The sequence below is a fragment of the Dendropsophus ebraccatus genome, chromosome 9 (assembly GCF_027789765.1).
Source record: "Dendropsophus ebraccatus isolate aDenEbr1 chromosome 9, aDenEbr1.pat, whole genome shotgun sequence".
NCBI classification, from domain to species: domain Eukaryota; kingdom Metazoa; phylum Chordata; class Amphibia; order Anura; family Hylidae; genus Dendropsophus; species Dendropsophus ebraccatus.
This window is the reverse complement of record NC_091462.1, coordinates 11,125,090-11,140,042: the sequence shown is the minus strand read 5'-3', so window position 1 is coordinate 11,140,042 and position 14,953 is coordinate 11,125,090. Positions and strand designations below refer to the sequence as shown.

The following is a 14,953-nucleotide window of genomic DNA, read 5'->3' as shown; positions in this document are numbered from 1 at the left end:
AGTGCCTCCTCGTAACAGCGACAGCCACAGTCCCCCCGTAACAGCCACAGTCCCCCCCCGTAACAGCCACAGCCACAGTCCCCCCCCCCCCCCCGGAACAGCAACAGCCACAGTCCCCCCTGTAACAGTGAGTCAAATCAACTGGAGTCAGAAAGTTTTACAGATGTGTAAAAATCTCCAGTCTTCCAGTACTTATCAGCTGCTGTATGTCCTGCAGGAAGTGGCGTATTCTTTCCAGTCTGACACAGTGCTCTCTGCTGCCACCTCTGTCCATGTCAGGAACTGTCCAGAGCAGCAGCAAATCCCCATAGAAACCTCTCCTGCTCTGGGCAGTTCCTGACATGGACAGAGGTGGCAACAGAGAGCACTGTGTCAGACTGGAGAGAATACATCACTTTATGCAGGACATACAGCAGCTGATAAGTACTGGAAGACTGGAGATTTCTAACTAGAAGTCATTTACAAATAGGTATAACTTTTTGACACTAGTTAACATGAAGACAATTTCTTTTCCCTGGAGTTCCCCTTTCAGCTGTAGATGGGATCTGCGTCTTTGGATGAATATGGATACTTGGGCATTGGCTTTCTGCAAATATATCTAAGCTCTCCCCCCCCCCCCCATCAGCAATGATCGGTATTATTAATAAGTAGTAGAAGCATTTAGAAGTGGAAACCACGTACTGAAGAGCATAAGAGTCACCAACACTACTGCCTCTATAACTGCAGAGACCTCATCCGCTATCAGCACCAAGACTGCGGCCACCGGGAGCTTCATGGCTGAGCAGCTGCATGCAGCATTACATCTCCAAGCACAATGCCAGATGGAGGAGGTAAAGCCGCCACCACTGGAGACGTGTTGTGTGTAGTGAGGGGTCACACTTCTGTCTGGTGTCTGAAAGAGGAGTTTGGGTTTGGTGATGCCAGGAGAACGTTCCCTGCCTGACTGCATTGTGCCGGCTGTAAGGCTTGGATAATACTATGGGGGGCTCCTCAGGGGTCGGCCTCAGCTCCTTAGTTCCAAGTAAAAGGAAATCTTAATACTTCAGCTACTAATGCATTGTGGACAATTGTCACAGCCATCATTGTGGGAACTGTTTAGCTTCAGCATTTTTTGGTCACTGACCCCAACCTTGATCCCTCTGTTGAGAGACTGTGAGGCCAGCCTCCAATACCTAAAACAGAAATTGTAAGGCTGGCCTCCAATATCTAGAACGGAGACTGTATACAGCCGGCCTTCAATACCTAGAACAGAGACTGCGAGGCTGGTTTCCAATACCTAGAACAGAGACTGTGAGGACAGCCTCCAATACCTAGAACAGAGACTGTGAGGACAGCCTCCAATACCTAGAACAGAGACTGTATACAGCCGACCTTCAATACCTAGAACAGAGACTGCGAGGCTGGTTTCCAATACCTAGAACAGAGACTGTGAGGACAGCCTCCAATACCTAGAACAGAGACTGTGAGGACAGCCTCCAATACCTAGAACAGAGACTGTGAGGACAGCCTACAATACCTAGAACAGAGACTGTGAGGCCGGCCTCCAATATCTAGAACAGAGACTGTGAGGACAGCCTCCAATAACTAGAACAGAGACTGTGAGGACATCCTCCAATAACTAGAACAGAGACTGTGAGGCCAGCCTCCAATACCTAAAACAGAGATTGTGAGGTCAGCCTCCAATAACTAGAACAGAGACTGTGAGGCCGGCCTCTCCCCCAATCACTGACCTCAGTAATATCTTCTGGATTAATAGGAGAAAGTTTACACAGACACCTCCAAAATCTTACAGAAGGCTGCTATACGTGCAGAGGGGGTGAGGCTATATGAAGACCTATGGATATAGAACAGGAGGTGTATATATAATGTACAGTATATGTAGCAGAGTTGCTGAGGACCCCAAGGACCGTCATGGAGGAGGCTGCTATACCTGCACTATATAAAGACCTATGGATATAGGAGGTGTTTATATAGTGTATATGTAGCAGGGCGGAGGAGGCTCTTTATAGTGTATATGTATTTGTGTATATAGTGTATATAAAGCAGAGGACCCTGGGGCGGAGGAGGCTCTTTATAGTGTATATGTATTTGTGTATATAGTGTATATAAAGCAGAGGACCCTGGGGCGGAGGAGGCTGCGGTGTACTCCATGCTCTTTATAATGGGAGGAAGGATAAGCGGCAGCTCAGCGGCTGGGATGGAAGTCCAGATAAAACGCTCTGTTATCAGTATGGAGGTGGCGGGCAGGAAGTCACGGCCATTATCGATTTCTTACAAGGAGGGAGAATGAGGAGGTTACATAGGGACAGAAGCTCCGTGGAAGGAAAGAGTGAACAGGAGGACAAGGTAGCATAAGACGGAGGTGAGAGGAGAGCACAGGCCCCCGTGGAGCCGACGACTGCCAGGCTGCTCCCCTCCGCGGTTACATCCCCCGACCACAGAGAACACACAGAGCCGCCCAGCAAAACAAGGCGCAGATTAAAAATAATCACACACAGCTCCCTGGAAAAGTTCAAAACGGCCCAATCACCTATATATAACCAAAAGCAAACAGGGGGCTGAGGCCGGGCCAGGGGTCCGCACTACAGGAGCGGTGACAGAGGGCAACACAGACATACAGACCACTGCCCACAGTATGGCAGCAATATACAGGGGTCCGCACTACAGGAGCGGTGACACAGACATACAGACCACTGCCCACAGTATGGCGGCAATATACAGGGGTCCGCACTACAGGAGCGGTGACAGAGGGCAATACAGACATACAGACCACTGCCCACAGTATGGCAGCAATATACAGGGGTCCGCACTACAGAAGCGGTGACAGAGGGCAACACAGACATACAGACCACTGCCCACAGTATGGCAGCAATATACAGGGGTCTGCACTACAGGAGCGGTGACACAGACATACAGACCACTGGCCACAGTATGGCGGCAATATACAGGGGTCCGCACTACAGGAGCGGTGACAGAGACATACAGACCACTGGCCACAGTATGGCAGCAATATACAGGGGTCCGCACTACAGGAGCGGTGACACAGACATACAGACCACTGCCCACAGTATGGCAGCAATATACAGGGGTCCGCACTAAAGAAGCGGTGACAGAGGGCAATACAGACATACAGACCACTGCCCACAGTGTGGCGGCAATATACAGGGGTCCGCACTACAGGAGCGGTGACAGAGGGCAACACAGACATACAGACCACTGCCCACAGTATGGCAGCAATATACAGGGGTCCGCACTACAGGAGCGGTGACAGAGGGCAATACAGACATACAGACCACTGCCCACAGTATGGCAGCAATATACAGGGGTCCGCACTACAGGAGCGGTGACAGAGGGCAATACAGACCACTGGCCACAGTATGGCGGCAATATACATCCAATGTGCAAGAGCTAACAGGAAGAGAGATAGATAGATAGATAGATAGATAGATCATTTATCCCTCCAGCTGTTGCCTTTGGCTGTCCAGGCATGCTGGAAATTGTAGTTCTGCAGCAGTTGGAGGGCTGCAGGTTCCCCATCCCTGCTGTAAAGCTTCTGGGTCCGTTGTCAGAACAGCAAAGACCACAATACCATTTGATTTATTGTTGTTGGGTGGTAGTGGTGGTGGTGGAGGTGGTGGAGGTGGTGGGGCAGCGGTGGCCGCAGGTGATATTCCTGGAGCCCCGTCCAGCAGGGAAGAGGTGAACCCTGCGGATCGGAGACGCGTGCTGTTCTGAGAAATCTCATTGCTGAGGGCCGTGGTGTAACAGGAGCAGCAGGCATGTGGCCGCCCTGGCACTGCGCCCCGCTGCCCGCTCTGTGCCCGGCTCAGTGTTTGTGATGCTCCTTATTTACCTTGCTGATTTTTATTTGTGGCTTGTGGGATGCGGCGGTGGCGGTGGGCAGCGTCCATTCTTGGGATGATCTATTTGTAATCGCCCGTGGTCAGCCGTGTTTACTCTGTCCTGTCTCTCTCCGGGGCTTCGCTTTATTTTAGGGGATGGGTAAATAGGTAACTATTTCGGCCATGCTTCCCCTAAATGGCAGAAGAAATATATAAAGCAAAAAATCACAATGACTAATAAATAAACCAAACCAACACAAACGCAGCCCAAACCAACACAAACACAGCACTGGTCACACTAACCCATTACTCGCTGGGTGTAAGAACGTCTATAGGAAATTCGCTTACAGTAATAGTGAGCCCCATTTTTTTTCTCACTATAAGGGCCCCATTACACCAACAGATTATCTGACTTTTATTTTTTTGAGCCAAAGCCAGGGATGGACTATAAACAGAGAACAGGTCATAAAGGAAAGACTGAGATTTCTCCTCTTTTTAAATCCATTCCTGTCTTTGGCTTAAAGAAATCTGTCAGATAATCTGCTGGTGTAATAGGGTCCTATCAGAAATGGATGTACAGGCTTAAAGAATATCTACAGAAAACAGTGCCACACCCGTCTCATGGCTTAAAAAATATCTACAGAAAACAGTGCCACACCCGTCTCATGGTTACGTTCGGTATTGCAGCTTAAAGGGGTTAAAAGCACAGCTACATTTTTTTGGTTGCATAAACAGCACTACCCCTTTATCTGATACATTGTAGCTTCTTTGTAATGCTGAAAGGGTTAATCACAAAGAGGTCATCAGCAACTTGACCTCACAATAACCCTCCTAGGGTTCCAAAGAAGCTACAATGTTGCAGATAAAGCCAGCCAGGCACTTTTTACATCAGTTGTCTTAGAAGGGAGGGGGGGGGGGGACAGAGAGAAAAGCTCACACAGATTTTTGTGTCTTCAGCAGAAAGCAGCAGCTAAGATCTCGGGGAAGGAGATTGAATAGATAATAACAAGTATGGAAGGAATTGTTAGTCTCACCATGGGCAGCAACATATGAAAAGTTATGTTTGAGTGGAATACCCCTTTAATCCTATTGATGTTGATGGAGCTGAGCTGTAATATAGCTCAGGCACAGGTGGGGCCCTGTTTCTTGTGTGTTTGTAGTCCTGTATGAGAATTTTAGGATGAAGAGATTTGCGGCTGTGTTCAGATCCTCTGTATTTCCCAGCTCTCTGCTTTCTGTCACAGAACGGTTATGCCTTGTGGCGTTCTTGCCTATAGATCAGAACAGTCTGTAACACACATGATAAGTGTCAGTGTCCCGTTTAACCCGCTCTTTCTCCCTTTTTTATCTAGAACATTCTGCAGCGGCAAAGACCGGAGGCTGCTTCCCGGGGACGGCGATGGCCACCCTATCGTCTGGCAACAAGATTCCCATCTCAGAGCTTCTTCCTGGCATGAGGGTCCTGGCCATGGACAGTGATGGCCGCACAATCTACAGTGACTTTGTGACCTTCCTGGACAGAGACCCCACATCTAAGCATCTGTTCCGGGTAATCAGGACAGGAGACCCTCCTCGAAGGCTTTCCCTAACCCCGACTCATCTCATATTTGTAGCGGAGAATGTCTCCACCCCAGCTGCTGAGTACAAAGCTAGATTTGCCAGTCAGGTGTCGCCTGGTCAATACATCCTCGTGTCGGGGGCACTGGGTCTGGTCCCGGCCAGAGTGACCTCAGTAAGTACAGAGATAGACACTGGAGTGTTTGCTCCCCTCACCCAACATGGGACCATATTGGTGGATGAAGTGGTTGTTTCTTGTTTTGCCCTGGTACAAAAACAGAGGTTGGCACAGTTGGCTTATTGGCCTTTGCGGGTACTATATGGTCTAGGTGCAATGGTCGGAAACGAGACTTCTCAGCAGGTGGGCATCCATTGGTATAGCCAGTTCCTATACCACGTGGGCCAAATGATTCTGAACAAGAATGACTTCCATCCTCAATTGGAAAGTTGAGCTTCAGCCAAGAGAGTTGAGGACCAACCAATGAGATGGCCCCTGATTGTGTCCTACAAGGGGGACGATCGTCTTGTTCTGCGTAGTCTACTGACCTATAAGAGGTATAGAAAGTCTACATAGCCATACGGCCACCCGGGTCAGGCGCAGTATGACCATGATGAAGAAAGACTGTCTCCCAAGGATCTTAAGGTACCATGAAGTCCTCAAGGTTGGGAACCTTCAGTAGCACTTACTTACTTAACTGGGGCATTACCAGAACCTTCTCATCACTGGCAACTCAGCATTACCGACCCAACCGTCTGCCTGGCCCGTGTAGAACATTAAAAGAACCCCTGAGGTCCGATGTTACAGGTACTAACCAAAAGCAGGAAGCAACCAAATGTTTACCCAAGGAAAAGACTGAGGTAGAACTTCAGGACAGATGGCAGACTATTGGTACAGGGTGGTACAGTCCAAAGAGCGGAGGGGCAGATTAACCCATTGTGTGCAGAGAGCCTGGACTGTACGCTGACAGTCTACAGACAGAGCGTCTTATAGTAAATCAATTCTTCTGGTGCCGAGGATGTGGAGCGATGAACTTATGAACGTCTGCACCGGCACGGGATGGATTAATGCGTGTGGACCGGTGATAAACGTCTTCCAGGGAGAGAATCTAAGGCACTGCATGACACCCCCCCCGGCCGCCATATTTATTTTATTATTATGTATCTGTGTATTATAGGTGTATAAATGGTTCTTGTTATATATATATATATATATATATATATATATATATATATCTATAAGACAAAGTTATTAATATTATATTCCTGCCAGGAACAATGTGGAGGGAATAGAAGGTTTTTAAGGGTCACAGGTTATAAAAGGTGCAGGTCTGGGGGACGTGGCATGGCCGCTCCCCGGCCACAGACATGATTCAAGCACATTCTCAGCTCAGGTCTTCCAATAAAAGAACATTCTGACTTTCCGACTCTTGGTCTTCTTATATCAGGAAGGTGAAAATTATGGGATAAAAGATGGAGGTTACAATGGAGTAATATACACTCAGCAGCAGTATTCCTGCAGTGTCCTCTGCTTCATCCCAGCTCAGCTGCATCTATAGATCTGTATAGGATCCCCAGTAACGGACATGCTCTACCTTGTGGGGCTGATTTCTTGTAAACTACAGGATTATATCATCACTGCCTGGAGGGTTCTGATAGGTGATGCAAACTTTGAGCATGCTCTGGTCTGAACCCGGGTGCATGGCATTTGATTAGCAGTGGCTGAAGAAGTTGGATGTAGCCTTAAAGTGTTACTGTCACTTCACAAAACCTTTGACATTTCATAGAGACATGTCAAAAGTTTGGATCGGTCCAGGTCTGAGTGTTCACACCCGTACCAATCAGGAGATAGAGCCGGGAGAAGAGCACTGCAGCATGTCCTCTCTCGGCTCTGTGTCACGTGATCAGTTGGACTGATCAATCGGACTCCATAGAGCTCCATTATAAGTCTGACTGATCATGTGACACCGAGACGGGAGAGGACGCACTGCAGCGTGTCTTCTCCCGGCTCTATATCCTGATCAGTAAAGGTGTGAACACTCAGACCCAGACCGATCCAAACTTTTAACAGTGACACTTTAAGGCCGCCTGCATGTTTTCCAGGACTCCCTAAGGCTGCATGCAACTTCAGCAGCCACTGTTGACTAAATGCTGCACGCTCGGTTTCAGACCTGAGTGTGCATGAAGTTTGCTCAACTCTAAGCATCAACTATGGGAACCCTTCAGGCAGTTCAGACCCCTCCCCACCAAGATCTAGCTGTATGTCCCTCCGTATATTAAGTGCTGTGGAAGAGACCTGGAGAGCAGTGATATAGTAGATGAGCCCATACACTAATTAGATGAGTTATACTCTCCTCTTTTGTGTGCAGATTTTCAAGTGTGTCCCATCTCATAAGAATACACAGACTTAACAGCAGGGATGGGAAACCTTCAGCCCTCCAGAGGCTGAAAAGCTACAATTCCTATCATGCCTGGAGAGCTAAAGCTTTGGCTGTCTAGGCATGATGGAAACGATTGTTTTGAAACAGCTATAAAGTCAGAGGTTTCCCATCCCTGCTCTATTGTGTCAGTTAGGGAATAGATGAACAATGTCACTGATCTATTACTTGCCGCACTTAGGACGAAGCAAAAGCAGCGATTAAACTCCAGCCCTCTATAGGAGCAAAGGTGGGCTGTATTAAGGGAATCTTATCACAGGAGAAATAAGGATCAAGATGGCAGAGAACCCATGCATGCCACATCAACTAAAATATACACAAGAGCTTCAACATCATTAAATAATAATAGACTATGCTGCACGTAAAAGCAACACAATGTATATCCTTGGTGTTAATTCTAGGCCTGTATTTTAGGGAACTGTATTATTAGCAATTTACTAAGCAAGACCAATATCATATTAGACCAGGGGTAGGGAAACTTGGCTCTTCAGCTGTTTCAAAACTACAACTCCCATCATGCCTGGACAGCCAAAGCTTCAGCTTTAGGAGTTGGAGTTTTGCAACAGCTGGAGGGCCAAGGTCCCTACCCCTGTATCCTTCCAGCTAATGCCGAAACTACAACTCCCATCATATCTGCTAGCCTGGGGCTGTCAGTGTATATCGGTGGTTGCAGTTTTGCCAGTGCATTAGGAGACATTGATGATGATAGATTCTACAACCCACGGCTCATCCTCACGGATCAGACGGTGTCAGCGATGTGACAACCCCCGGGACCACATGCAGGTGTCTTCAGGTGTAGTCTTTGCTTGAAGAGATATTTTGCAATTGCAAGGACTTTGCTGCCATCTTCAGGCACTCCCTGGTATTACACACCAGTCCAGACAATATATAGAAGCCACCCACATTTTTTACTTTGTATCATTTTGAATTGTTTATTAAATAATATTTATAAACAAACAGGGATCAAACCACATGATCACTAGGAGAGACTACATGGGGGTTACCACAGAAACCTGCAGAATATTGCATAGTGTGCAATCACAGCCTTACTACTATCCAGATGATGGGCCATCCCGAGCAGACATCTGCAGTCAGGGTGACTCCATAAACCTCCCGATTCACAAACCGATATCCTCATGTCGATTCACCTGTCTGCTGTACATCCAGCACACAGGGGCAGTGTTCTCATACTCTACTTGTAACTCTCCATCTGTTGCAAAACTGCAACTCCCATCGTGCCAACCAAAGACTTCCATCCTCCTGTGCTACCCATCATACAGTAGGTGACTTTTTATCTGTAATATTAGTAATTCAAGAACCTCAGACCCCTACTACCCGCGAAATTAGTGTGGAATCCCAGAAAGTGTTATTCACAGTGCACTACCCATCCTGACCAGCAGAGGGTGATAGATTCACATTGACCAGCAGAGGGCAGCAGGTTAGAGATCACTACTCTATACTAACCAGGAGAGGGCAGCAGGTTAGAGATCACTACTCATACTAACCAGGAGAGGGCAGCAGGTTAGAGATCACTACTCATACTAACCAGGAGAGGGCAGCAGATTATAGATCACTACTCATACTAACCAGGAGAGGGCAGCAGATTATAGATCACTACTCATACTAACCAGGAGAGGGCAGCAGATTATAGATCACTACTCATACTAACCAGGAGAGGGCAGCAGATTATAGATCACTACTCATACTAACCAGGAGAGGGCAGCAGATTATAGATCACTACTCATACTAACCAGGAGAGGGCAGCAGGTTATAAATCGCTACTCATACTAACCAGGAGAGGGCAGCAGATTATAGAGCACTACTCATACTAACCAGGAGAGGGCAGCAGATTATAGATCACTACTCATACTAACCAGGAGAGGGCAGCAGGTTTATAGATCACTACTCATACTAACCAGGAGAGGGCAGCAGGTTAGAGATCACTACTCATTCTAACCAGGAGAGGGCAGCAGGTTAGAGATCACTACTCATACTAACCAGGAGAGGGCAGCAGATTATAGATCACTACTCATACTAACCAGGAGAGGGCAGCAGGTTATAAATCGCTACTCATTCTAACCAGGAGAGGGCAGCAGGTTAGAGATCACTACTCATACTAACCAGGAGAGGGCAGCAGATTATAGATCACTACTCATACTAACCAGGAGAGGGCAGCAGGTTATAAATCGCTACTCATACTAACCAGGAGAGGGCAGCAGGTTAGAGATCACTACTCATACTAACCAAGAGAGGGCAGCAGGTTAGAGATCACTACTTATCCTAACCAGGAGAGGGCAGCAGGTTATAGATCACTACTCATACTAACCAGGGGAGAGCAGCAGGTTATAGAGCACTACTCATACTAACCAGGAGAGGGCAGCAGATTATAGATCACTACTCATACTAACCAGGAGAAGGCAGCAGGTTATAGATCACTACTCATACTAACCAGGAGAGAGCAGCAGGTTATAGAGCACTACTCATTCTAACCAGGAGAGGGCAGCAGGTTAGAGATCACTACTCATACTAACCAGGAGAGGGCAGCAGGTTAGAGATCACTACTCATACTAACCAGGAGAGGGCAGCAGGTTATAGATCACTACTCATACTAACCAGGGGAGAGCAGCAGGTTATAGAGCACTACTCATACTAACCAGGAGAGGGCAGCAGGTTAGAGATCACTACTCATACTAACCAGGAGAGGGCAGCAGGTTAGAGATCACATGTGCTGGACCTGGCTAAAATCACAACATATAAATTATAACACAGACCTGATGTCGGGGTAACTTGTAGTATCAGGTCAGTGCACAGATCCTGGGATCACACGTAGTATCAGGTCAGTGCACAGATGCCGGGATCACCTGTAGTATCAGGTCAGTGCACAGATGCCGGGATCACACATAGTATCAGGTCAGTGCACAGATGCCGGGATCACACATAGTATCAGATCAGTGCACAGATGCCGGGATCACACATAGTATCAGGTCAGTGCACAGATGCCGGGATCACACGTAGTATCAGGTCAGTGCACAGATGCCGGGATCACACGTAGTATCAGGTCAGTGCACAGATGCCGGGATCACATGTAGTATCAGGTCAGTGCACAGATGCCGGGATCACATGTAGTATCAGGTCAGTGCACAGATGCCGGAATCACACATAGTATCAGGTCAGTGCACAGATGCCGGGATCACACATAGTATCAGATCAGTGCACAGATGCCGGGATCACACATAGTATCAGGTCAGTGCACAGATGCCGGGATCACATGTAGTATCAGGTCAGTGCACAGATGCCGGGATCACATGTAGTATCAGGTCAGTGCACAGATGCCGGGATCACATGTAGTATCAGGTCAGTGCACAGATGCCGGGATCACACATAGTATCAGGTCAGTGCACAGATGCCGGGATCACATGTAGTATCAGGTCAGTGCACAGATGCTGGGATCACATGTATCAGGTCAGTGCACAGATGCCGGGATCACATGTAGTATCAGGTCAGTGCACAGATGCCGGGATCACACATAGTATCAGGTCAGTGCACAGATGCCGGGATCACATGTAGTATCAGGTCAGTGCACAGATGCCGGGATCACACATAGTATCAGGTCAGTGCACAGATGCCGGGATCACACATAGTATCAGGTCAGTGCACAGATGCCGGAATCACATGTAGTATCAGATCAGTGCACAGATGCCGGAATCACACGTAGTATCAGATCAGTGCACAGATGCCGGGATCACATGTAGTATCAGGTCAGTGCACAGATGCCGGAATCACACGTAGTATCAGGTCAGTGCACAGATGCCGGGATCACACATAGTATCAGGTCAGTGCACAGATGCCGGGATCACATGTAGTATCAGGTCAGTGCACAGATGCCGGGATCACATGTAGTATCAGGTCAGTGCACAGATGCCGGGATCACACATAGTATCAGGTCAGTGCACAGATGCCGGGATCACACATAGTATCAGGTCAGTGCACAGATGCCGGGATCACACATAGTATCAGGTCAGTGCACAGATGCCGGGATCACACATAGTATCAGGTCAGTGCACAGATGCCGGGATCACACATAGTATCAGGTCAGTGCACAGATGCCGGGATCACATGTAGTATCAGGTCAGTGCACAGATGCCGGGATCACACATAGTATCAGGTCAGTGCACAGATGCCGGGATCACACATAGTATCAGGTCAGTGCACAGATGCCGGGATCACACATAGTATCAGGTCAGTGCACAGATGCCGGGATCACACATAGTATCAGGTCAGTGCACAGATGCCGGGATCACACATAGTATCAGGTCAGTGCACAGATGCCGTTTTCTGTTTTGGTAAATTCCGATATCTCTCATGGAGTTCACAGACAAAGAGGGCAGCATCAAAAATGCAACAAAAATGCAGAGTATGAACCCAGCCTGAGGACACGTTCTAATGCTGCCGCAACTCACTGTCCGGTCTGGAATAAACCTCCTGGCTCTGTGTTACTTCTCTTACTGAGCAGCATGGGCGAGCAGGAGTCATAGCAGTAGTCCTACTGAACAGCAGGGCACAGAGCACTACTTATACTGTCCAGCAGAGGGCAGCAGGATACATGCCACTGCTCATACTGTCCAGGAAAGGGCAGCAGGATACATGTCACTGCTCATACTGTCCAGCAGAGGATAGCAGGAATACTCATACTGTCCAGCAAAGGGCAGCCGAACACAGAGCACTGTTCATACTGTCCAGCAGAGGGCAGCAGAACACAGAGCACTGTTCATACTGTCCAGCAAAGGGCAGCAGAACACAGAGCACTGTTCATACTGTCCAGCAAAGGGCAGCAGAACACAGAGCACTGTTCATACTGTCCAGCAAAGGGCAGCAGAACACAGAGCACTGTTCATACTGTCCAGCAGAGGGCAGCAGAACACAGAGCACTGTTCATACTGTCCAGCAGAGGGCAGCAGGATACATGGCACTGCTCATACTGTCCAGCAGAGGGCAGCAGGATACATGGCACTGCTCATACTGTCCAGCAGAGGGCAGCAGGATACATGGCAGTGCTCATACTGTCCAGCAGAGAGCAGCAGGATACATGGCACTGCTCATACTGTCCAGCAGAGGGCAGCAGGATACATGGCACTGCTCATACTGTCCAGCAGAGGGCAGCAGGATACATGGCACTGCTCATACTGTCCAGCAGAGGGCAGCAGGATACATGGCACTGCTCATACTGTCCAGCAGAGAGCAGCAGGATACATGGCACTGCTCATACTGTCCATATGGAATTGATGCTTCACAATACATCAACATGGGCCCCAGTTCATACAGTGTGGGTGCCCAGTCTTCCTGCACATGCACACAATACATAGACATGTGCGGGGGAGGGGAGGCCGGTGGTTTATCAGGGCAGTTGATATATTAACAGAGGCAGTAAATGGCATATGTCACCGAGACTGCAGGACAGCCGTCCGGCCCTGGGGAAGGGGCAGATGTGGCTGCAGCCGCTCAACAAACATTTGTCCTGTTATAAAGAATCTGGTCTCAGGCGTTTATCTGATCCTGATACTGGCGATCAGCTGCTGCCCCCCAGACATGGCGCACGTACAGCTGGCAGCGACCATCAGCCCGGGTACCATCACAGCTGATTCGACACAATACAGGCCTCTGGGGTTAAATAAAGCTTAATAATACTTTGGGGGACTCTACCATGAATGTGAGGACTGCACATCACAAGTGGTGACATGGCCCCCAGGGTTTTGGCTCTATACCCCCCCAGTCCTCTTCCTTCCATCTTGTAAGAAGTTGTATATTTCTATTCCTTAAGGTTAACATTTAAAATGACATTCTGGCCAAATAATTTTTTTTCTTATAATTCTGCAACTTTTTCTTTACAAATTTTCACAAAATAATATAGGAAATTAAACAAAAAATTTTAAATTTGGCTGAAATCGGAAAAAAAATCTGAAAAGATCGTCTGTTATTCCAGGCGGGGTGAACACTTGATATAGGTTCTATCACTGGTGCCCCCAGTCTCTTTATTCCTCTGTTCTGATACAATGGTCGCTGATCCCCCCGACTGATAATATGATTATCGCTCAGTCCCCTTCTGACCCCTCTCAGATTCTCCATTATACCTGAAGATGGAAAGACCCTTCAGCCATCAATGTCGCTCATGGGGTTATTGGCCTGGAGATATACGGCGCTAAGTGCCCTATTGACCCTGTGACCCCTCAAGCTCTTATAGATTACTATGCAGATGAGGCCGGGGCTCCAGACACTTGTTGTGTGAGTCCAGAACATCCATTAGAATTAATAGGTGTTAATTTGTCTACAAAGCCGGGGAGGGGGTAACAATGACGGATGAGGCGGCCATTGTTGTTAGGGAGTGACAGATGTGTTTGGGAGTGTGTTGGCTTTTAGGCTGGTGAATAGTGGGTGGAGGGACAAGGTTAAGACACCCAAGGTGAATGTGGGGCTGCGCTGGGGCAGGTGGGACACAATGAGGCTCACAGATGCCGCCCCGGCCCACCCCTCCTCTCATTAGCCTAATTACCCCAGCCGGGGAGGGGGGGCACATACTAATGTGCACATCAGGGGGTAATGGATCCCAGGGGGCAAAGCATTACAAGTAACATCACACACAAGAGGGCTCAGCAATACCGAATACACAGCACACCACAAGAGCTTACAATCTAATGGGCAGGAAATCTATGAGGGCCTATACATTAGTGCCAGATGTCATAGAGCGATTCCAGTTAGAGTCATATAGTAGTGATCATCATTTATAAGGGTCATCAAGTAACATACAAGAACCTATTACAGCAGTGTCGACCCCCCCCCCCCCTCTCAAGCTATGACTACAACTCCCAGCATGCTGCAGGCAGGGAGACACTGCCTGACACCAACAACACCTTGTTGTATTGATATACTTCTCTAGGGACACTCACCTATAACTGATGATACTACTATACAGGCCCTCCATGCAGATGGTATTACTATATGGACACTGATATATATATACGGTGAGCAATACTTCCTATATACCCAGCACTCCTGTATGCCACTAGCTCCATGGTATGGGCACTTACTATATAGCTGGCATTAGGTGGTCCCCTATCTGTATCT

General features: G+C 48.2%; 1 protein-coding gene and 1 long non-coding RNA gene across 2 annotated transcripts in view; one reads left to right on the top strand and one right to left on the bottom strand.

Annotated features, from left to right (window-relative positions):
• The window catches only part of IHH (Indian hedgehog signaling molecule), a 60,390-nt gene extending 53,570 nt beyond the window's left edge, over positions 1 to 6,820 (top strand). The window contains exon 3 of the mRNA XM_069982518.1: positions 5,195 to 6,820. Coding sequence (XP_069838619.1) covers positions 5,195 to 5,850 — 656 coding nt within the window. The 3' untranslated portion in view covers positions 5,851 to 6,820. The remainder of the gene's footprint in view (positions 1 to 5,194) is intronic.
• LOC138800674 (uncharacterized) overlaps positions 1 to 14,953 on the bottom strand; it is a 185,935-nt gene that overhangs the window by 115,034 nt on the left and 55,948 nt on the right. The window lies entirely within an intron of this gene.